This window comes from Salvia hispanica, chromosome 4 (assembly GCF_029641045.1).
Source record: "Salvia hispanica isolate PSC_SH4W2 chromosome 4, Shi_PSC_v1, whole genome shotgun sequence".
NCBI classification, from domain to species: Eukaryota; Viridiplantae; Streptophyta; class Magnoliopsida; order Lamiales; family Lamiaceae; genus Salvia; species Salvia hispanica.
The window spans coordinates 36,235,667-36,259,484 of record NC_142695.1 but is presented as its reverse complement, the minus strand read 5'-3'; the positions used below and the strand labels follow the sequence as shown (position 1 = coordinate 36,259,484).

Below are 23,818 nucleotides of genomic sequence, written 5' to 3'. Positions count from 1 at the left end.
TTTCCAAACTAGGGGTTTCCCCCTCAGCAAACTCTATCATAACAGGGGTTTCCCCCTCAGCAACTTCCTCTCAAATAGGGGTTTCCCCCTTTTTCTCACCCTCAGAGTTAGGGTTTTCACTACCTTGTCTCTCGGACTCCACCGTCTTATCACCATCACTCCGCCCACCATCTGCCGCCAGTTCACCCGTTGCCTCTCTCTTGTCCGCTTCCAGTAGGCTTGTGCTTGGAGCGGTTTCTTCCTATTGAAAACTAGAGTCCGGTACGCTGGTTGAAGCTTGAGGCCTCTCATCGTGGGGAACTGCGGGTTGGGCCGTCGAATCCACAGGGATCGTCGGCGGTGGTGTGGCAGCCGTGGATGTCATAAAGCTAGCTGAGAATAGGGCGTACACTTCTTTCGCCTTGTCCACCTGTATCCCTCGTTTTGAAACCACGTGACCTAGGACAATATCTTCAGTCACCATGAAGTAACATTTTTCGAAATTCAAAACCAGGTGCTTTCTTGGCATCTTTTCAATACTAGGTCAAGGCTGGCCAAGCAAGCGTCGAATGAATTCCCGTATACGGTAAAATCATCCATGAATATCTCAATGTACACCTCAAGCAAGTCCGAAAAAATACTCACCATACACCGCTGGAACGTTCCTGGTGCGTTACACAACCCAAACGGAATTCTTCGGTATGCATAGGTACCGAAAGGGCATGTGAATGTGGTCTTCCCTTGATCTTCTGGGTTTACGTAGATCTGGAAATAGTCAATGTATCCATCAAGGAAACAAAAATACTGTTTGTCGGCTAACCTTTCTAACATCTGGTCAATGAAAGGTAGGGGAAAGTGATCCTTCTTTGTAGCCTCATTCAGCTTCCTGTAGTCGATGCACATCCTCCACCCAGTCACCAGCCGCGTGGGCACCAACTCGTTCTTTTCATTCTTGACAACCTGTATTCCAAACTTTTTAGGCACCATATGAACTGGACTGACCCACTCACTATCTGGGATGGAGTAGATGATCCCTAGAGAGAGCAGTTTCAACACCTCCTTCAGAACTTCCTCCCGCATGTTAGGATTCAGCTTCCGTTGTGCGTCTCGATGAGCCTTTACACCCTCCTCTAATCGGATGTGATGCATGCAGAGATCAGGGCTGATTCCTACTAAATTGGAGAAGGTCCACCCTATTGTTTTCTTGTTTCGCTTGATTACTCCCAACAATTCCTTCTCCTGCTCCTTGGTCAAGTTACTGTTGACTATCACTGGGAATGCCTCATTCTCTTCCAAGTAAGCATACTTGAGACCTGGTGGGAGTGTCTTCAGTTCCTTCTTGGTGTCGTTCGTCTCCTTCCCAGACCCAAGAGAATTCTCCAGACTAGCCACATGGGCCGATCCCCTTGATCTAGCTGACTCGGGATTTTTGCAAAATTCCATGATGGCTTCTGCTAGTTCCTCATCTGTCAATTCCATTGTGTTCATTGCTGCACACCACCCTACAACTTCTCGGTCGATTAAATGGCTCAACTCTGAGTTGTCAATTTGTTCCTGTATCAATTCCGTCTCAAGATATTCTTGGACCAGGGGGTCAATAACATCTATAGCATACAAATTCTCAACATCTAATGGTCTTTTCATTCCCTCATCTATGCTAAATGTATATTTTTCCCCATTATAGTCCAAGCAAATCGTTCCATCAAAGACATCAATAATGGTCTTGGCAGTGCGTAAGAATGGTCTCCCCAAGAGCACACCACTAGACTCAACAGACTCATTATCATTCATTTTGATAACATAAAAATCAGCAGGATATAGAAAATCATGCACCTTAACTATGACATTTTCTAACACACCTTCGGGACAGATGCAAGTTCTATCTACTAACTGGATTACCACCTTGGTAGCGACCATCCTAACTCCTGTCAGTTTCTTATAGATTGAAAGTGGTAAAACATTTATAGACGCCCCTAGATCACACATGGCATGCTCGACTCTGATATCCCCTAGAGAAATGGGTAATGTGAACATACCTGGGTCTATGCATTTCGAAGGCATCCTTCTCTTTTGTATTACAGCAGATACATTTTTTCCGATCACAATCTTTCCGTCCGGCTTGGTCTTCCCAGCTATGAATTCCTTGATGAACTTGCTAAAGGCAGGCATCTTCAGGGCTTGCAAGAAGGGCAAGTTGATTTCTAGCTTGCTAAAAATTTCCATGAGGTCCTCTGTATCATCCTTCTTTTTCTTGGCTTCCCCTCGGTATGGAAACGGCTTCGCTTGCTTCACCGCATTTGTGGAACTCCTAGTTGGGGTTTCGCCAATTTTCCTGCTCACTTCCTTACTTTCTAACTCAGGCTCTGGATCTAGGAAAAATGGATCAGCTGCTCGAGGTAAAGATCCCTCTAAATCTCCCTTCTGGAGGTCATCTTGAGCATGAATTTCTCTGGGTCTAGGGCCGGCCTTGTGAAACAATTGGCTCTCCTTCCCCTCACTTGTCTGTGCGGGTGCGTCTTCATCAGTCTCCAGGGTCGGTCCTTCATAACCCCGCCCTGATCTCAAGGTGATCTGACTAATGTTTGCTCGATCAGGTGGCTTGACTGTTGCAGGAAGTTTTCCTTCATTCCCCCGCATCTCATTCAAAGAAACCGCGATCTGGGACAACTGCTTCGCCATCATGTCCATGGCTGCTTTGTGTTCCAACTGGGCGTTTTGCAGTTTGTGCACCATGTCATTGTTGGAATGCAGGTTAGTCTGCATGAACTGCTGCGAATTTACTAGGTCGTGGACCATATCATCCAGACTACTCTGTGGTCTGGAGTTGAATTGATTCGAGTTCGACCCTTGACCTTGGTTTTGTCCCTGGTTTTGCTGATAATTCCCTTGACTCCCTTGGTGGTTGTTGTACTGGTTGCTATATCCTTGATTCCCTTGATTGTTAGGTTGGGAACTCTGGTAATTTCCTTGGTTATTCCTCTGGTGTGGTGGCACATAGGAACTCCCTGGATTGTTCTGATTCCTGCTTCCCCAATTAGTATGATCCTGATTCCTGTATCCCAATTGCAGCTGCCCCTCCTGATTCCTCCCTGACCAGATGGATTGCCTCTCTGGAGGGTGTGCATAATCTGTGATCTGCAGTGGAGGCGGTTGACTTTGATCATTGTCAGTCCATCTAAAATTAGGGTGAGTCCTCCATGGGGCCTCCTTTTGCCTTCCTTCATTCCAACATCCATCCGGATTCCAGCTTCCCATCGAATTCGCCTGGGCTTGGTACTCCCCTTCGCAGGGTTAACCGTAATAGGGTTGAAGTTGCCTTTCATCTGGACCCGGGGGTTTCTCATTCTCCGGCGGGGCATGAGGGTTGTACTTCTCAATTGCATTCAACAGTGTTTTCTCCAACTTATCTATCCTGGCCTCCACCTTCGTATCGTCTTGCTCTGTTACTGCATTGGCCGATCCCCTCCTCATAATGCTCCTCGGGTTATCATAGGCCTGTTTCGCCTCGATTAATCTCCCCAAAGTCTCTCTGGCTTCACTTGCTTTATTTTTGGTAAAATTTTCCCCGCTCGAGGAATTCATCAAATCCTTTGATTCAGGGTTTGCACCTTCGTAAAACAGAGAATGTGGGCAAAACTCCTAGCACATTTGTCTTGATATCGATAGACCTCCGGCGCTGGTTCGAGACTATGGCGTGGGCGGGCTTGTTAGGTTTGGTATACTGAAAAGCATGTTTCGAGCAAGTTTCGCTCGAATAGAATCTTGCTTGTATACGTAAAACTCTATAATCCACTTTTAACCTGATTCAGTATTATTCGAGCAGTCTCGCACGAATAGAATCACTATTATTATTACATTGTGTTTGCTTGTGCATTTATAAGATGTTTTACAAACATTTAAATGCATAAGAAGTAAACAAAGTCTAAGTCTTTTGCTTAGTAGACCGGTTGTGGGCGTCGTCCACTTTAAGGTAACACGGTCAGATCTATGCAATGCTTTGCAAAAGAAAAAGAAGAATTTCACAACCTAGATAGGCTTTGGCTACCTATCGTGAAAGGTTGCAATGTCAGTCCGCATATTTCTAAGCCTTACTGAAATAATTTGACATTGGTGTGGTATAGCACTGAACGGATCTAACAGCAAGACGTGTCTTTATGCTATCTACTGAAAGACTAGGTCTTGATAAAATATTATTTCTTAATCTACATATGTTAGCATTGAGCATACGGTATTGATTATGCACTACTTTGACTTATCAAATGGTGCGGGTTTTTCGCAACCCAATAATCCTGATATATTGGGTAGTGGTGATTAATATCTAGCGGTGCTAGGATTGCTATTATGTTGAAACGTGCACGAGGTGAGTCTCGTTTGATAATGTCCTCAAGAGGAGCTCGAACAAGGTTTTATTATTCGGAAAACTGGCCAGTTGGAGTTTTATTACTCTATGAATAATAAATAAATGATTCTTGCTAAGTCCACTCTTGGAATTAATAAGATATTAATTAATTAAGTCCATAGCAGACATTAATTAATTAATGGACATTTATATCTTAAGCGCGGGAAATAAATAATAAAAGTGGAAACCCGGATTACTTGTAATTTCGGATTTGGATGGGGAGAGTTCAATATTACTTCTGTAGTGGCTGCTCGTAATATTCCAATATAAGCTTGTATTAAATTGTGGGTTCAATTTAATTAGTAAAAAGCTAATTGGGCGAGCCCATATCCAAAACCTTCCATAGATCCCTGTCTGGGCCCAAAAGGAACTTAATATAAATAGGAGAATAAAGGAGACAGAATAATCACAATTTTCATTACTGAAATTTTCGAAAATATCAGCCCCATCAGCTGTAGGAATTTTCGAATTCCACTCCTTTTCCCAAAAGGATTTCTTCTGTCTTCTTTATTCGAGTCCTAGTATTTTGATAAGATCAGCCCACCCTGATATCGAGATACAGTTCGGGAACCAGAGAGAAGATCCGTGGTCTAGTATTGAAGATCATCACGTGGAGAAGGCGCGAGCAATCGACGATTCTTTGGAGAATCAAAATCGGTAACTCTAAACCGTAGAATTCATGTTTTAGGATTTACTTTCTTAGAGCATGAATTATTTGCGTTCTAGCATGCAATTATCTGTTTAACATGTGAATTGATTAATCGCATAATCGGTCAAATAGATCCATATCTGATTTATTTGTTTTGTACAAGTCTTCCGCTGTGCAAGGGGCACCAAACCCCAACAATTGGTATCAGAGCCAATTTTTGGCTCTGATTATGTGGATTAATTTCATGTTATGTGAATTGCTTGAATGCATGTCTATATTCGTCGTGGTTTTGTCTAACGATGAATTATGTATGCTACGTGAATTATTTATGTTAATGAATTGATGAGTAATTAATTCAAGATACGTAATGGTTAAACCTATGTAATGGTTACGTTGACTTCAACACATATGGTATCATTACTTGATCAATTATATTTGCCTTACGTGAATTTGAATTCCAAGTCGGCAAATCAAGAATTGTTGCGATTGCGACATCAAGAATCCGTCGCACCGCAGCCACGGCTGCGGAGAATTGCTGCGGAGATCACCGGGCAGCAGCGCCGGCGGCTGCAGAGACGACGTCGCACAAGCGACGACGCAGCAGCAGCGCCAGAGGCGTCGCAACAGTGAACAGCAACACCGGAGCAGCTGCGACACGGCGGCAGCGACGTCGGAGATGTCGCAGCAGCAGCAACGGTGGTTTCACGAGGCAGCAGCACCGCTGACGCCGGAGACGCGACAGCAGCTCCAGCGGAGCGACGTCGACGCAGCAGCGTCGGAGACGTCAGGCTCGGTGGATGCGTGAGACGGAGAGGGAAGGCTAGCTTGATGCAGGCGGCGATGGCGGTCTGAGTGGGAGCCCTTCGTGGGCAGTTCCCGGGCTCGAAAGACAGCGACCTTCGTGAGCAGCCGGCGTCGGAGAAGTCAGGCTGGCCAAGCTGCATCGGCAGCTCAAGCTCTCGAGCTTGACAGTTTGCGTGAAGCATAACAGCGGCTGTGATTCGAGTGGGAGCTCTTCGCGGGCAGTTTCCCGGCCTCGAGTTTGACGTCGCATTACCTCGTTCCGTGACTTCGCTTTCCAAATTTGATTAGGGTTTCCTAACCCTTGCATTAATTTTGGAAAGTATTCCGGATTAATTTGGAAATAAGATTTGAATATATCTGGTGGATTTTATATATTATATAAGATTTGATTTTGTATTAAATCATGGATTAATTATAGATTTTATTCTTATTTTATGGATTTGTAGGGATTTAATTCCTAGATGAATCCTAGTTAAATTTGGATAATGACAATTTAATTTTTATTTATATCCTATGGATTAATGTGGATATATCCTAGACAAATCCTAGTTGGATTTAGATAAATATAATATTATTTTATTCTTATCCTATGAGTTTATATGAATTTATTCATAGATAAATTCTAGATGGATTTGAATAATGATAATATAATATTTTATTCTTATCTTATAGATTTATATGGATTTGTTCCTTGATAAATCTTGGATAGATTTGAATGATTATAATATAATATTATCTTATTCTATGGATTTGTATGGATTTATTCCAAGATAAATCCTAGATGAATTAGGATAAACATTTATATTAATTTATTTATTCCTATAGATTTGAATAGATTTAATTCTATTAAGACAAATCTTAGATGGATTAAAATAAGTATTAATCCAATTTATCCTTATCTTATGGATTTATATCCTAGATAGATTAGGATAAAGATGATATATAAGAAATCCTTATTTAATTGAATTTAGATAAATTTATTTATCTAAGAAATCCTAAGAAATGTTTAATATATTCTGGATGTCTATTCTAAACAGAATAAAGATTTGTATAAATCTTGGTTGATAGGATTTTATTTTTATCTTATGGATAATGATGGAACTGATTCTATCTAGTAGTATCCTAGTACGATTTAAATAATGATAATCTTAGATCAACGTTATCTTGAATTGTAGGATTGATTTTATCGAAATAAAATCTTGAATAATCCTAAATGGATTTAGATAGTTAACTCTATCTTGATAAATCCTATCAGTAATTGGATAATTATGATCCAATATAAAAATTAATTATTTAATTGTTTCTCCCTTGACTAGATTAAATAATTTTCGATAATTATCCTGTGTGTTTAAATGCCATGCATTAAATGGATTTATCTGTTTATTTGGTGTTTATCTATTTTAAGTGGATTATCTGTTTTATCTGCTTATGTGATAATTATGCAAAAACCATATAAAAATATCTAAGTGATGATTACAACAAGTGCGTTGTATATGGTCTCCATCGGTTGGACTGCAAAATTTTGTGAAGCTGATTTTCTAATATTATCGCCACCTACAGAGTAGGGACAATAATCCTACGAAAACAGTAAGTTCATAAGGGTGGACTTCTCACATAATAAATAGAATGAACTAGAAAGTGGTTCCCAATATTATTGCCACCTGCAGAGTGGGGACAATAATCCTAAGGAACTGCGAGTTTCAGGGTTCAATCAGAATTTATGAGATAGCTTGATTTTGTTATCAACACATGAACATTGTTATGGGAGTGTGTTGTAGAAATAAAATTCTGTAATGCTAAATCTGATGGTCGTGCTTAGGCAGCATTAGGCGTGTCAACCTCCAGAGGAGGAAGCTATTGATGCGTCGGTGTTGTGACCAGTAAAATTGTCAAAAATTTTAATGCGTATTAACCTCCAGAGGAGGATACAATTTATTAATTTTGCAGTTGTAAGATACATAATTGTTTTGTGGTTATTTGTGATTATGTATTGAGCATGAGTATGTGATAATAAGTTTATTTGCCAAATCTTCATAATGTCTTTTAATATTTGTCTGCGATCCTTATAGAAAGTAAACTCGAATGCCTAAATTATGTAGACCGAAAACGAAAGTGGATAAGATTCTCATAGCTGAAAGCTTGAAGTTTATACTCAAATGATTCATGTCCTCCATTTCCTCGACATAATTCCACGAAGAATGTTCAAGAATGCATTATGCATGTACTTGACAAACTCTTTGAGGAATAAGGTCAAGCTATTTTCCTTTAAGTAGCTCGACAAGTCTTGGTTAATGACAATGAAAGATGGATATCAATAGAATCTGTCAAGATGATTCGATTGGAATATCCTAAAGTGACAGAATGTTTTGAGGATCTTTTGATCACTTAAATAGTTTCTGACACAAGTCATCGCCTAAAGTAACAAGAAATGACTATAAGAAGGTTTAACTGAAAAGTAGAAAATCTTCAGAATAATAGTCTTTGTGTTACTATTAGAGGAAAGTAACATGATAGATGACGAATTCATAAAGGCTGCATTTTTCTTAAGTCCTAGTTCATTTGAACAAAAGACTAGATATGGAAATGGGAGAGCCTGGATTGTCATCAATGTTTGTTTAAAGCGAGAAAAGATGCTTTGTGAGTTGGATTGACCTATTTTATAGAAGGACAATGACTTACATGACAATGCAACTTCTAAATAAGAGATCTTGATCCAGTTAGGTTTTTGTTGCAGTGGGAGCTATTAATGCTCAACTATTGTTTTATGGTTGATGCTTAAGGCATCATAGTATTAAAATAATATAATTGCGACAAGGTTGAGTATTCAACAACACATCAACTTCTTAATCATTGAATGATAAAGTATTTATTGCTCTTAGTCTTAAGGCCAAGAAAATACTTAGAAATTGTTCGAACTGATCTAGACTATCAAGATTTTAACATTTCGTTAAATAGCTTGACAGTTGAGAAAGTCTGTTTAATGCACTTTGAGTTAGAATCATTTGATTTTTCAAGAGATTCAGAATACTTATAGAAGTGCAACATAGAAAGACTAGCAAGTCTTAATGGTTTACACCATAAGGAGACGAGCAAAGGGTTATGATCAGTAGTGGGAGTCTAATCTCCATTAACGAATCCAAGCATTCATCTAATGAATGGGATAGTTATGTAAGAAGGAATCAAAGTCTTTCTAAGACAAGTTTGATTAAGTGATGAGTTGTACTCATTAAAATCTTATCATTGATGGGATAAACATTAAAGAAACTACCAACATCAGTACCTTCTACAAAACACGAGTTGTGGACTAGAGCGTCTCTAGTCTAGCACATCTCAAGGTGGAATGTTGTTCCAACACGTGTTGGAAAAGTGTCCAAGAAATTGGAGTTGAGTACTGAGGCATGTTTTAAGGTTTGTCCCAAATGATGTAAGGTTATAAGTTCTGTAATCTTCAAAGATATAATTCTTGTATGAAGATCAAGAGATGAACTACAAGCCTAACAGCGTGATAACTCTCAAAATAAAGAGAGAGATATCGGATTTTCCACATTACCAAGAAGTCATACCATTAGAAACTTTTGCACTAATAAAATCAACTTCAGTACCTAAGATTGTAAGAACCATATCGTAGTGGGAGCGTTCCACTGGAACACAACAAGTTCATGGGTCTAAGAGTGTCGTAAGACTCAGTCTTAGATCAACTTGAACATAATCCCTTTAACTACAATGTAGTATTGGTTCATTTGGATATTCATCTTTGAAAAGGTGATAGATTTCAAATTACAATCTAAGATAGACAACATGTTTTACAAGACTTGCAAAACTACCTATAGGCTGTGTCAGTCAGTGGGAGCTAGTATATTTGCAAGTGTAAATATGGATCTTAAATGGCTAGACAATGACAATGGGTTATGCCCAAAGAGAATTATCTTCTCGCTATCGTTGTGCCAGGATTTATTCGATCCTATTGTCTATTAGAACTTACATAAATTAGAATATATGTATTATGATTGTCTAGACAGCCTTCTATAAATAGAAGTCTTGAGGAAATCATCTACTAGAACATTCTAATAGATATGTAATTAAGGGCAAGAAACGCATGATTGGAAGCTCATATAGACCTTCGTGGTCTTAGGCAAGCATCTAAATCATAGTATATGCATTTTATCAAAATTGTCAAATATTTGGAATTTGACTTGTGTCCTTAACAGTGCTGTAAGCACAAGGAAGTTGAAAGTGCATTACATATGGAATTATTGGTACTCTACAATGATGAATCTACAAAAGTTGCAAACAACTAAGATTGGCATCTAGCGTAGGAAACTGGTTGTCTACCCAGTTAAAGATAAATGATTTAAGAGAAACTAATTACATTCTTAGCATCTAAGTCCTTTTAAGATTGCTAGAAAGAATGTTGAGATTCTCTTAGGAATCCTATATCTACACATTGCTTGGAACATTTAAGCATTAGAAATTCCATGAAAAGGTTTATACCTTTCAAGGTGGAATTGTCTTGTCTCTAGTCAAGTGTCATTTGACGCTTAGTGAGATCAAGAATTATGAGACTAGTTTCGGAGATAGTTGTCTCATGTATGCTATAGTGTGTACTAAGTTTGATATTAGTTGTGCTTTTGCATAGCAAGTATATATCATAATAACCATGGCAAAGGATTTTGATTGAGGTAATGAATATACCCTAGTGCTTGAGAAAGACTAGTAACTATATTCTAGTTTACCAGTCATTCATGTAATGTCCTTGAGGTTACACTGTCTTAGTTTTATTACTAATCAGTGATCGAGTAAGTTATCCTTTGATTATGTGTTTACCTTAGGAATATCTTCCTAATAGCTTTAATCGTAAGTTTGAGTATGCCTATGAGTATTATATTTAATTACTCTAGTGAAGGCTAACTCAAAGGACACACGAGTTTATTAAGCTAAGCAATCACATATGGGGATGATATTAATTAAAGATCAAGTACGCAGCAAAGACATTATGGTGACAAAGATATAATCAGAGAACTACCAAGCAGATTTTTCTTTCACTTAGTGAAATGAATGGTAGTTCGATATATCTAAAATCAATACCTGCTTTGTGTATAAGTGGGAGAGTTTTTGGCAGTGGGTATACTCGAAAGCATGTTTTGAGTATAAGTGGGAGATTGTTAGGTTTGGTATACTGAAAAGCATGTTTCGAGCAAGTTTCGCTCGAATAGAATCTTGCTTGTATACGTAAAACTCTATAATCCACTTTTAACCTGATTCAGTATTATTCGAGCAGTCTCGCACGAATAGAATCACTATTATTATTACATTGTGTTTGCTTGTGCATTTATAAGATGTTTTACAAACATTTAAATGCATAAGAAGTAAACAAAGTCTAAGTCTTTTGCTTAGTAGACCGGTTGTGGGCGTCGTCCACTTTAAGGTAACACGGTCAGATCTATGCAATGCTTTGCAAAAGAAAAAGAAGAATTTCACAACCTAGATAGGCTTTGGCTACCTATCGTGAAAGGTTGCAATGTCAGTCCGCATATTTCTAAGCCTTACTGAAATAATTTGACATTGGTGTGGTATAGCACTGAACGGATCTAACAGCAAGACGTGTCTTTATGCTATCTACTGAAAGACTAGGTCTTGATAAAATATTATTTCTTAATCTACATATGTTAGCATTGAGCATACGGTATTGATTATGCACTACTTTGACTTATCAAATGGTGCGGGTTTTTCGCAACCCAATAATCCTGATATATTGGGTAGTGGTGATTAATATCTAGCGGTGCTAGGATTGCTATTATGTTGAAACGTGCACGAGGTGAGTCTCGTTTGATAATGTCCTCAAGAGGAGCTCGAACAAGGTTTTATTATTCGGAAAACTGGCCAGTTGGAGTTTTATTACTCTATGAATAATAAATAAATGATTCTTGCTAAGTCCACTCTTGGAATTAATAAGATATTAATTAATTAAGTCCATAGCAGACATTAATTAATTAATGGACATTTATATCTTAAGCGCGGGAAATAAATAATAAAAGTGGAAACCCGGATTACTTGTAATTTCGGATTTGGATGGGGAGAGTTCAATATTACTTCTGTAGTGGCTGCTCGTAATATTCCAATATAAGCTTGTATTAAATTGTGGGTTCAATTTAATTAGTAAAAAGCTAATTGGGCGAGCCCATATCCAAAACCTTCCATAGATCCCTGTCTGGGCCCAAAAGGAACTTAATATAAATAGGAGAATAAAGGAGACAGAATAATCACAATTTTCATTACTGAAATTTTCGAAAATATCAGCCCCATCAGCTGTAGGAATTTTCGAATTCCACTCCTTTTCCCAAAAGGATTTCTTCTGTCTTCTTTATTCGAGTCCTAGTATTTTGATAAGATCAGCCCACCCTGATATCGAGATACAGTTCGGGAACCAGAGAGAAGATCCGTGGTCTAGTATTGAAGATCATCACGTGGAGAAGGCGCGAGCAATCGACGATTCTTTGGAGAATCAAAATCGGTAACTCTAAACCGTAGAATTCATGTTTTAGGATTTACTTTCTTAGAGCATGAATTATTTGCGTTCTAGCATGCAATTATCTGTTTAACATGTGAATTGATTAATCGCATAATCGGTCAAATAGATCCATATCTGATTTATTTGTTTTGTACAAGTCTTCCGCTGTGCAAGGGGCACCAAACCCCAACAGGGCTCACCGTCCAGATGCGCGGTGAGCGAACCTATCTCCGGATCGGGATCCACTAAGTGTGCCATATTTGCGTCTTCCTCACCCTCGGTCACGGAATGCTCTGTTTCTGTGGACGACTTCGGGTCCTCTTCTCCCGATGAGTTCCACTCCTTCTCACTTTCTGATTCGAACGGGAACGGGTCTACTGTCCTTAACCCTGATCTGGTAGTGACAGTGGATGTAGACTCCTTGACTTGCCACTTGTATCGGGCGTTTCCTGACCCAGATGAACTAGCTCAACTTCCATAATGGGAGCCCGCGTTCATAAACTGTCAAGAAAAACAAAATAACAGAAATTAAACTATATACACCAAATCCTCAAACACGCAAACAATTTACGCCATCCATCCCCGGCAACGGCGCCATTTGATACTCGGATATTTTTAAACTGCGTGCACAATAAGGAATGTCAAGCTTCCTGGGTCCAGAGAATCCACTAGATCACAGGGTCTAGGAACTCACAGAACGCTGAAAAATCTCGGTCGTCGGACACACAGAATATCTCTTCAAAACCCTCAACCACGTATACTAAAATTAGTATAGGGAAGTAGGGATCGATCCCACGAGGACAGATGCGAAAGTACGCATTTAAAGGGGTTTTGGGTGGTATGGCTGCTGCCACGCAACTTGGGGTTGAGGAATTTAAACTAGACTTGGTAATTGAAATTTGATATGCGAACAACTAGACCTAGGCAGAAACAGGAAACATGCATATAAACTGGAACAAGCGAGACAATTACTAGATCTAAGAGAACTATTCCCTGAACTACCTAGACCTAGGAAAACAATTGAAGGTGGGGACCATTTTCTGAAAAAGGTAGAGTACGGTTAAAAAGCTGCAAAATAACTAACTAAGGGACTAACTAACAGCGACATCATCTTCTCCAACATTTTGGCATGAAACAACCAGTAAAAACAGAGTGAGAACGTAAATTGAAACGAAGCAGAATGAATTAAAAGCAATAAAAACGAAGAACAGTTAAAACTAAGGCAGATCTACGCTACTAGACGAAGCAACATGAAAACTAATGCAGAAAATCAAAATCCATGCACAACTCAGTTTCCCCCGTTCAGATCCACACATCGGATGCTAAATCCACTCCGGATCCAAGCATCCGAACCAAAGTCCGATAAAAACCATCTCCATAACTACAGATTTGCCGAATCACCACAGATCAACAACAAATTTCTCAGATCAAGCACAGAAACATCCAAAGAGAGAATAACATCAACCTTCGAAATAAAACTCCTTAGAACATAAAATCAACGTAAATCGACACCAATCAACACCATCATGACATAAAATAAACTTCATAGAATAACGATAAGTAGCAACGAGTAGTCGACTTCCAAAACGGTGAAGTTCGACGGAAATCAAAACGCAACAAAAACTGAAAGGTAATAATTGTATCTTCGCCCTCCTTGAGGACGGTGTTGCAACCGAATTTTCCAAAGATGAACCACTGAACTACCCCAAAATCCCCATTCTCCCAAGTGTGTGAGTGTGTGTGTGAGCTGAGAGCTAAATCATGTATCTTTCGTGTGTTGCATGCTCCTCTTTATGTAGGCTTGGAAGTAGGTCCAGCAGGGGCTCTTTCGTGTGAATGGTCTTCTTTGCCCTCTGCTTTGGACTTCCTTCGTCTAGCCATTTTCTTCTTTGATTCTGCTCACTTTTCGTCTCTCTCCTTCGCTGGTCCGCTGCCTTCAGTACTTCCTGGACCTAGCGAATTCCTTCACACACCTGGCTTAAAATTTGTGTTAGATCCAGTAAATGGTGACTTTTCATCACATAACCGATGCATGAAATTAGCCTTATCAGCATTCTAAAACGCCGCCTGAACATGTTTGCGGGAAACCGCGGGTCCGAAACGAAGTAGTCTTCATATAGCCGCTGATGTGCAGCTACGTGATCCCGATCAATCACAGCTCGGCGGTGGACAACGGGTGGAAGGCGAGGTACCGCCTGCTATTCGACCCTTCTCATGTACCGCATGCTGCTCCGCCGTTCGTACTCCTCAGCATCCCCACCACTACCACCACCACTACCACCACTGCTACCACTCGCGTTACTCATCGTTCGATGTTGCTCTTGTACAGAAATTTTGGGAGAGAGAAAACTCGTTAAAATAAGTGGTGCAAATGAAAATGAAACTAAAATCGCGTATATATAGTTTTTCAAAAATTTAAAAAAAATAAAAATAAAAATAGCGCTGGCCGATCGCTCGCCGATCGGCACGCCACAATGGCGGCCAGCGCATCAGCCAGCGCTCGCCTATTCTCTCGCCGAAATTGCGCTGGCCGATTCCAATGGTTTAGCTAGCCGACCGGCTAGCGACGCGAATCGGCTAGCCGGTGGGCTAGCCGCTATTGGAGATGCTCTTACAGGTCTGTATTTTAGCACAACATATTGTCCCAGCAGCATTGAAGTTTATTTCAATTAATTTTCCCTGCACGGATATGGTATGTTACCAAACAAGGTTTTCCTACATTGATTGCAAAACACTAGCACATGAATCCTTTCAAGTACTAGTAGGAAAGAAATTAAGAGAGAACTCACAAATCGGCTGGAGTTGTTGTTCCTGGCTATTTTGACATTACCAAAAGCCTCCAGTATACAACTTGTTTGCACGACTTTAGATTCTATTCCACCACCACCTCCACCAAGAGCTGCCAAATACTGCATTGCAATCTTAGCCGTCTCAGTCTTTCCAGAGCCACTTTCTCCACTATAAAGTTAATCAAACAAAAGCTATTAGAAACAAAGCTACAGCAGCATGGAGCAAGCAAAAGAAGAAGATCGTTACAAAAACTGCAGCTAACCTCATAACTATAGACTGATTTACTTCATCTGCAAATATTAAAAAGTTAGCAAAACGGAAAGTGAACATTAGCAACTTGCCAAACCAATATGTTAACAAGATTTAAAAAATATCATAGAGTTGGACCTCCCAAAGTCAAAATCCTGCGTCCGCCACTGATTATAGGGATGCGTTAGGGTGACACCGGTCTTAAAGTGACAATTTGATAACAACGTAGTATGCAATCTGCGATACATAGGCAAACAACTCGTCATATGGTTCCAAGCAATCTGCGATACAAAATCAAAGCACTATGGTGACACCATATTTAAAATGACCATCTAAGCAAGCAATTTGCTATACATAGACAAGCAATGTGTGATACATAGGCAAGCAACTCGGCATATAATTCCAAGCAATCTGCGTTACAAAATTAGAGATAATCAAGTAATCTGCGATACATAAGCAAGCAAGTTTGCTACGTGGCAGGCTAAGATTGAATCTGCTCCTAAATCTGAAGGTCCTCATTGATGGTATGTTGTCATTTTAAATATGGTTGTCATTTTAATACAATCCTATGATTATATTACTAATCTTGACATAACAACATATTACTAATCTTGACTTAACAATACAATGAGAATATTTCGTTTGTATTCAAGTACAAATAATCTATTCTTTTGAGAGACATTTCCATAATACAATCCATTATGAGAAATGAGCATCTGCTGTTTGCAAAATGGAAGGAAAAAACTTTGAAGTCCGACATCAGAATGGAAATAATATTATTTAAGATAACTGGAACGAAATAACAATTATGTAAATCTAGTCTATGTCCTGAGAGAAGATCTAATCTATAAGTTATTAAGTTGGTCAAACACGTTTGACCATTAGTTTTACTGAAAATAGTTAAGACTGCCCAAAACATATTGTTTGAGACAACCAAAGCATCACACTCTTAATGTATAGGACTAAAAAGTTTTTTAGAGCAAATGTAGGGACCAAAAATGGAATTTAACCATATTTAAATGTCCATTTATTATTTTAAGTTTGCTGCTGACTCTTAATTAATTACCAGGGAGTGGTCCAGTTCATGTTCTTATTTATTATTCATGAAATTAATTTCAATCAACTAAGAATAAAACCTTTTATGTAAGGTTGGCAAATCGTACAGGTTGGGTCATTATCTGGTCAACCTGATAACAACCCGACCCAATAAGGTTTAATCCGAACTAGACCTATTTAGGAAACTGTCAACCCGAATACGAATGCGACCTACTACCTTCAAACCCGAATACGACCCGCACCTGACACCCAACACGAACCCGTTAATGATACGATATAATATGGGTTGACACTATACAATAACAACATGATAAAATCCGAACCCAATATTACACGATTAAAACCAGATATTACACGATTAAGCTTGATTTACACAATAAAATTCCATTTTACACGATTTAATCATGATTTGCAAAAATTAAAGAATTAGAGAGTAAAAGTAAAGTATAATTTTTTTAAAAAAATAAGAATAATAACATTATTTTTTTAATGGGTTATCCGTTTCCAACCCGAACCCACGTGAAATTATCGGGTTCTTGATGTTACAACTTGATAAGGACATGAACTCAATAAGGCTTGACTCAAACCAATTATTTTCGTTCTGATCCATGTTGTATCAAAAATTGTCAGCATACTTTTATGTATTCCTCTTGAGTATATTATCATAATGATTTTACGGCAGCATACGATTTAGTGCAATAATAATCCTAGCACCACCAGATATTAATTATCATCGACTAAAATATTAGGATCAATTGAGATTAGTTAAAACAATGCCTAATTAATATCACATGCTTAATATTTTCCACATAAATTAAGAAACAACAATTTACCGACATCTCATGTCTCTGTACATAGAAACATAATGTTGAACTTACTGTTAAATTCTTTTAATGTTATACTCGTACATGTGAATGGTTTCAAATGCAAACTCTAAATATTATACAAACTCAAAACTATGATCTGGACCGTTAAAAAATGTCAACGGATGACAAAAGAACATTAACAGAAAATTTTAACACGGTTTCAACGGTTGACACCGTGTTGACATTGTGTTGATAGCGTGTTGACATTATGTTGACATGAAAATCTTGAAATTTTACACTGTGTTGACATTATGTTAATGTTGTGTTTGGCACTGTGTTGAAAAGTTTGGAATTTGTACAATATATGAATTTGCATTTTATCACTACCTTATAACAATGTTGGTTAGTTTACTTGCATTACAACCTTTTGCAATATGTAGCTAAAGTTTATCTAAGTAGTAAAATACTTCATATGTTCCAAGTTAATTGAGCATTTTTTTAGATATGAAATTTAAAAAATAGTACTAATATTTAAAGATTAAATTGGTGATAAAATAGAATAAGAGAGAGAATAAAAAAAATAAAAAATAGAGTGAAAGTACAGTATAAGAAAGAAAAAAAAAGTAACCAAAATATAATGACTAAATATCTTAAAAGAACTAAAAATAAATACGACTCACACTCAACTACCGTACATGAATTCTATTTTTTTATCCGGAATGAACCAACTATATCACCTTATGTGATGCCCTGTTTTCAACGACTAGTTATGCATAACACCTGAGAAATATTTGAACTACTCATGGCTGAAAAAATATACTACCTCTGTTCCATGTTAATAAAGTCATTTTTTTATTTTAGGAAGTTTCAAGTTAATTGAGTCATTTCTATTTTTGGCAAAAAGTAATCCTCTCTTCTACTTTATTCTCTCTTTTATCCTCTTACTTTATTCTCTCTTACTTTTTTCATCAACCATTTAACACACTATTCTTAAACTCCGTGACAAAAGGAAATGTCTCTATTAATATGGAACGGATGGGTAACAAAAGGTCCAAACTCAAGCCCAATAACCATTTAACTTATTAAATCAAACATTACTTTGTCTGTGGCATATGTCTCAAGCTCACAGCCGAGTGAGTCTATCAGATTTTATTTTTTCAATTTCTGACCTGGTTTTTAAGTGCTCCTAAAACCCTTGGCTCTCCCTCTCACTCTAATCGGCGTCGTAGCCTCTGGTCGCTGCTAGTCGGCGATCGTGGTCGAACCTTTCTCCTTTTGCTCTTACTGAATTCTATCCCTTTTCGTCTTGAAATCGGAAAATCTGAAATGTCGCTTTTCGTTTCTCTCCATTTTTCGTTTTTACAAGTAATTCAGATGCGATATCTGATATATAGCGCACTTGTTGTTGATCCTCTCGACCTTTTTATGATTCTGTTGCTCCATTTGTTGAGCATTGGTGTACATATATGGCAGGAATACGCGTTCATAAAAGAGTAACTGTGGTGTTGTATTCAATGTTTTGCAGAATTGCAGCTGAACATTTGGTTTTTGTGTGCGTTGGAGGCAATGGGCAACGGTCCAGCTCCCTTTTCAGAAATTGGCAAGCGGGCAAGAGGTGTATTGCATTTTCATTTTTTCTTGAGTGTTTCGTTTTGTATGATTTTCCTTTATGTTGAATACATAAAAAGTTCTGAAGCATCTGTTGTCTTTATCTGTTTATAATATGATTCCATGTCATGCAGGGATAAATTTGGTATCTATAGTAAAAATTCCTAATCTCAATAATGTACTCCTGGATAACGAGTTCCTGAATATGTCTCATTATTTGCATAGTTATTTTGAGACAAAGATGAGATCTTGGTACTGTCTAATTTGTTATGCCTGAAGAAATTTTACGCTAGTTTGTCAAGCACCACCATTTGGTGAACAAGAAATTGAAGATGCTAATTTCCATATAAATTAGTTGGAGATTTTACGTGTCATTAATTAATTGCTCTTATATCTTCATTCGCAAAGGCCTTCGCCATGAAATCTTACTTAATATGTTTATTTTTGGGTACAGATCTCTTGACTAAAGATTACAATTATGATCAGAAATTCTCCCTCGCCATCCCAAGTTCTACTGGAATGGTATTGCAATAACTTTTTCTACCAATTGCTTATTGCCTTATCATACCCTTCCCATCCATTCAAAGCTTATTATTTGCATTTACATGAGTCTGATACACATGGCAGTGAAAGCAATTATTTGACATGATTCCTTGCATCTTTGTCTTTTTTTTTAATGGAGTGATATCAATTTGGAAATTTTTTAAATTCTCTCCTATTATGAGCAAGAGTCATGGACATGTTTTCCAATTGCATAATTCCTTATACTGAGTCACTGACTTCACATGAAAACTGTGCTCCAAAGTATACAAGCCGCTTGGGCCTTTTGCATGAAGATTCGTATTATGCAAATTCCTATGAACTGCTAAACAGTATTAACTATTATTCCTTCTCCGACAGGGATTTACAGCTACTGGAGTAAAGAAGGGTCAAATCTTTGTGGGTGATATAAGCACACAGTACAGAAGTGGGAAAACTGTTGTTGATGTTAAAGTTGATACATACTCTAGTGTAAGAAGTAATATCTGCAATATTTCCGCCTGATTACAGTTAAAGCAATTTTTTGGTTGATAATATGTAGTGGAAAATTTATTATTTAGTACTATATATTTATATTTTAAACTATATTCCTTACTACATGTACTTACAGGTTTCTACCAAAGTGACTTATGATGTAGTGCCAGGGACAAGAGCAGCAGTTAGCTTTAATGTTCCTGATCACAAGTCTGGGAAGGTACTCAGATTTCATATTTTTGGTGCTAAGGACTTAAGGTGGTTTTATTGTGCATAAATCATTAGTATATACGTTTGGGTTTCTTTTCAATTTTCTTTGCTTTTGTATTTTTAAATTTTATACATATTAAGGCTTTCTTGATGAAAAGATCAGATTTAGAATGATGAAAGTAATTGCTTCTATTCGGGTAAGAAATTGGGCAAGGCGGCAAGGCTAAGTTTGTTCTTCCAATGGAGTGTTTTCTAAAGTGCAATGCTGAAAAACTTCTAAAGTTCAGATGAACCATCTCATCTTAACTTTTAACTGTTGGAGCTGTGTTATTTTGATAACTGGAGGACCTGAAGTTATTCTATCAAGTATCTACTGGGGATTGCAGAGTCATTTGTCTTGTTTTTTTTTTTTTCTATCTTTAGCTACATTGTTGAAACTGCTTCCTGACTTTAAACAACCCACTAATGTTTTGATTTCTGATGGTTTGAATAGTTTAGCTTTTTGTTAATATCTAAAGATATATAAATGGGCTAATCGATTATTTTATTTCAGCTTGATGTGCATTACCTTCATAATCATGCTGCCATCAATTCCAGTATTGGCTTGAATCCGAGTCCTCTATTGGAAGTTTCTGCAGCATTAGGCTCCGAGGATATTGCTATTGGCGGTGAAATTGGATTCGATACCTCCTCATCATCTTTTACTAAATACAATGCAGGAATGAGTTTCAACAAGCAAGACTTTTCTGCTGCCGTTTTATTGTATGTAACGGTTCTACTAGTTCAAGTTTGACATTCATATTTTGAAATCTCTATGTACCCTTTTGTATCTATTCCACAAAAATATACTTGGAAGTATATGGTACTGATATATCTATCTACTTTTTTTTGTCTACATAGGGCTGACAAGGGACAAACCGTAAAGGCTTCTTATGCACACGTGGTTAATCCTTTGACCGGAACAGAAGTTGCTGCTGAGATGACCCACAGATTATCCAGTTTTAAGAATAGCTTTAGTTTGGGAAGCGTTCACAAGATTGATCATTTGACGTCGATGAAGACAAGATTCTCCGACGATGGTAAGGTTGCTATATCAGGCCAACGGGAATGGAGGCCTAAGTCACTAGTAACATTTTCAGCAGAGTACGACACAAAGGCCATCAACACCGCTCCAAAATGTGGCCTTTCCATTGCTCTAAAGCCCTGATTTTCGACATTATGAGGTTTGATGTTCGACCGAAGAGGCGTTGAGCTTGAGGCCCTTTAAAATTTTATTGACCCGGTGTGGGAAACAGTACCTGTTTTTTGGCAAACATTAGAGTGATGAATGATAATTTTGAAGGAATTCGTTTCAGGAAATTTAATTGTGTATGTTGTATAATTGGCCAGCAAGGCAATAAGCAAATATTCTTTCCAGGATTTTAATTTCTTGTACTCTTTCCATTGGTAAAAGTAAAACACTCCCGTTTTTAATTGTGTGATCCGTTGAATATTATGAATCTTATTTTATGTATCAAAACATAAATTATCAGTATGGTCCACAATGATTCTTAGTTCCTACTAGTATATGTTTAAAAGTTTAAAATACATTTTAACTTAAATGATATTTCCTTCGTCCATAATTTACTTTGTCAAATTTTAAGACACGTAAGGAAAGAAAATGGAAAAAATAAGTAAAATGCAAGTCTCACTTTTATATAGTACTATAGATTTTTTTATTTTTTGATTAATATATTGCCTATCTTGCATGGCAGTGACGAAAAAAGCTAATGCGTAAAATCAATAGCCATACGCCTTAAAAATTCATGGATTATACAAACACAAGAAAAGATGTTTGCATCACTAAATTTAGTTTACAAGCGTGTAGTCAGTGAGTGAGATTCATTTTTCTTCAATCAAAAAACAGAGAATAAGAAAATAAAACTAAAAAAATCAAAGGCATCGGAGACGATGTCCCAGAACGAGGCTCCTCCATCTCCATCAGCATTGCCTCTGAGCTCGCAATCCGACGACATCGAAGACCTGATCCATTCCTATCCCATCACCGCGATCCCCCCGTCGCCGCCGCCGCCGCCGCTGCCCTCCTCCATCCCCCCTCCGCCGCGCGGCTCAGACACACTGACAGAGCCCGTGGTGGAGACGATCAAGCGAGATTTACGGCGGATCGCCAACAATTTGAAGCTGGTTGTGTTTCCAAACCCTAATCGAGAGGATCCAGGAAAGGCGCTCAGGGATTGGGATCTGTGGGGCCCCTTTTTCTTCATCATCTCCCTCGGCCTCATGCTCTCCTGGTCTTCCCCTGTTCAGAAGGTGTTCCAATTCATTTCCCTAAAATTTATAACTTCATTGAGCTTAATAAGTTGAAGCCTCAAGGGATATGATCAGTTGATAACTATCTTAAATTGATAAATAACAACTATATCAATAACCTATATTATAGATATCAACATAAAGATATTTGTATGACAAATATATTTAGGTGGTGTTCGGTTGCCAAGATATAAAAGATTGAATTGTGTGATTATTTTAGTCATAGGGGGTTAGCTAAGACTAATTATCCCATGATTATCCATCTAGAATTGAGTTGTGAGATTGAATCTCATGAACCAAATACACTACAAATTTAATCCCGGATACAATCTTGCAAACCGAACACTCCCTTAGTAGATGTCAATTACATTTAGTTGACATGAAATGTCTTCATGTTGACATCTATGGTGTAGGTTGTTGACATATATAATTGTCATTTATCAATTTAAGAAGTTGTGAACCTAACAGGACCAATGAGTTGAATTAGTAATTTGTTCAAATATATTGCAGTCTCAAGTGTTTGCGGTGGCCTTCGGAATGCTTGCTGCCGGAGCTGTGATTCTCACCATGAACGTTTTGCTTCTGGTAATGTCTCTCTCTATATACGCATATTTGGTTATGTAATTTGTAGATTTGAAGTAGCTAGGTAGAGTGATCAAATTGGCGTGGTGTTGATTTAGGGGGGGCATATAATATTCTTTCAGAGCCTGAGCCTTCTAGGTTACTGCATCGCCCCTCTTGATGTAGGGGCATTCATCTGCATGCTGAGGCCTCCGGTCATAGCCAAGGTGGCCGTCGCTAGCGTCGCACTAGCGTGGAGCTCGTGGGCTGCATATCCATTCATCAGCACCGCTGTCAACCCACAGAGGAAAGCTCTCGCCCTCTACCCCGTCTTGCTTATGTATGTCTCTCTCAGCTTCCTCATCATTGCCATTGACTGAAAATAATCGGTCTCGAGAGACTAAATATTTGTACTCTGTCACAATGATGAGCTAGTGCATTCTTTTTTGAATTGTCCCAAGTTAGTTGAGCTATTTTATTTTTTTGGCAAAAAAGTTTATTCTCTTTCGGAATTTACTCAATCTTTCTCTTTCATAATTTATTCTCTCTTTACTGGAATGAAGATTGAGTAATCAAATCAGAATCATGTCCTCGATTAGCAATTGTTATGGTTTTCAAATCTTCTGATGTCATTCACATCTTCAGTTGTCCAATCGACTCAAAATGGGGTTTTCGGGCACCATACTCTAATCCACGAACTAAGACACTAAATCAACCTCTTCTTTTTCAGCTCCCAACTGGCTCAAGGTCTTTGGATTGTCAGTTCTATTTTTTCCAATGATCCATTTTGTCCATGAGATAGACACAAAATATGGAAATCAACAATTTCTTGTCAAATTTTCAGAATTTGGATCTCACACCCAAAGTAGGAAACA

The 23,818-nt window shown here is 38.1% G+C and overlaps 2 protein-coding genes across 3 annotated transcripts; both read left to right on the top strand.

Moving 5' to 3' along the window:
* Positions 1-18,362: 18,362 nt before the first annotated feature.
* On the top strand, positions 18,363-21,545 carry LOC125193134 (mitochondrial outer membrane protein porin 4-like). 2 transcript variants are annotated; one of them, XM_048090875.2, is made up of 7 exons: positions 18,363-18,498; positions 18,766-18,855; positions 19,303-19,370; positions 19,749-19,859; positions 19,999-20,082; positions 20,626-20,834; positions 20,973-21,545. In XM_048090875.2, exons 2-7 carry the CDS (start codon positions 18,807-18,809, stop codon positions 21,277-21,279), a joined length of 828 nt encoding a protein of 275 aa, XP_047946832.1. In that variant the 5' UTR covers positions 18,363-18,498; positions 18,766-18,806; the 3' UTR covers positions 21,280-21,545. The 2 variants fall into 2 exon arrangements, with proteins under 2 accessions (XP_047946832.1, XP_047946833.1); XM_048090876.2 differs by having other exon boundaries at positions 18,429-18,495.
* A 395-nt stretch (positions 21,546-21,940) lies between these two features.
* LOC125191986 (protein YIP4a-like) lies at positions 21,941-23,501 on the top strand. The gene is made up of 3 exons (XM_048089437.2): positions 21,941-22,382; positions 22,893-22,967; positions 23,063-23,501. Exons 1-3 carry the CDS (start codon positions 22,023-22,025, stop codon positions 23,321-23,323), a joined length of 696 nt encoding a protein of 231 aa, XP_047945394.1. The 5' UTR covers positions 21,941-22,022; the 3' UTR covers positions 23,324-23,501.
* Positions 23,502-23,818: the final 317 nt, after the last annotated feature.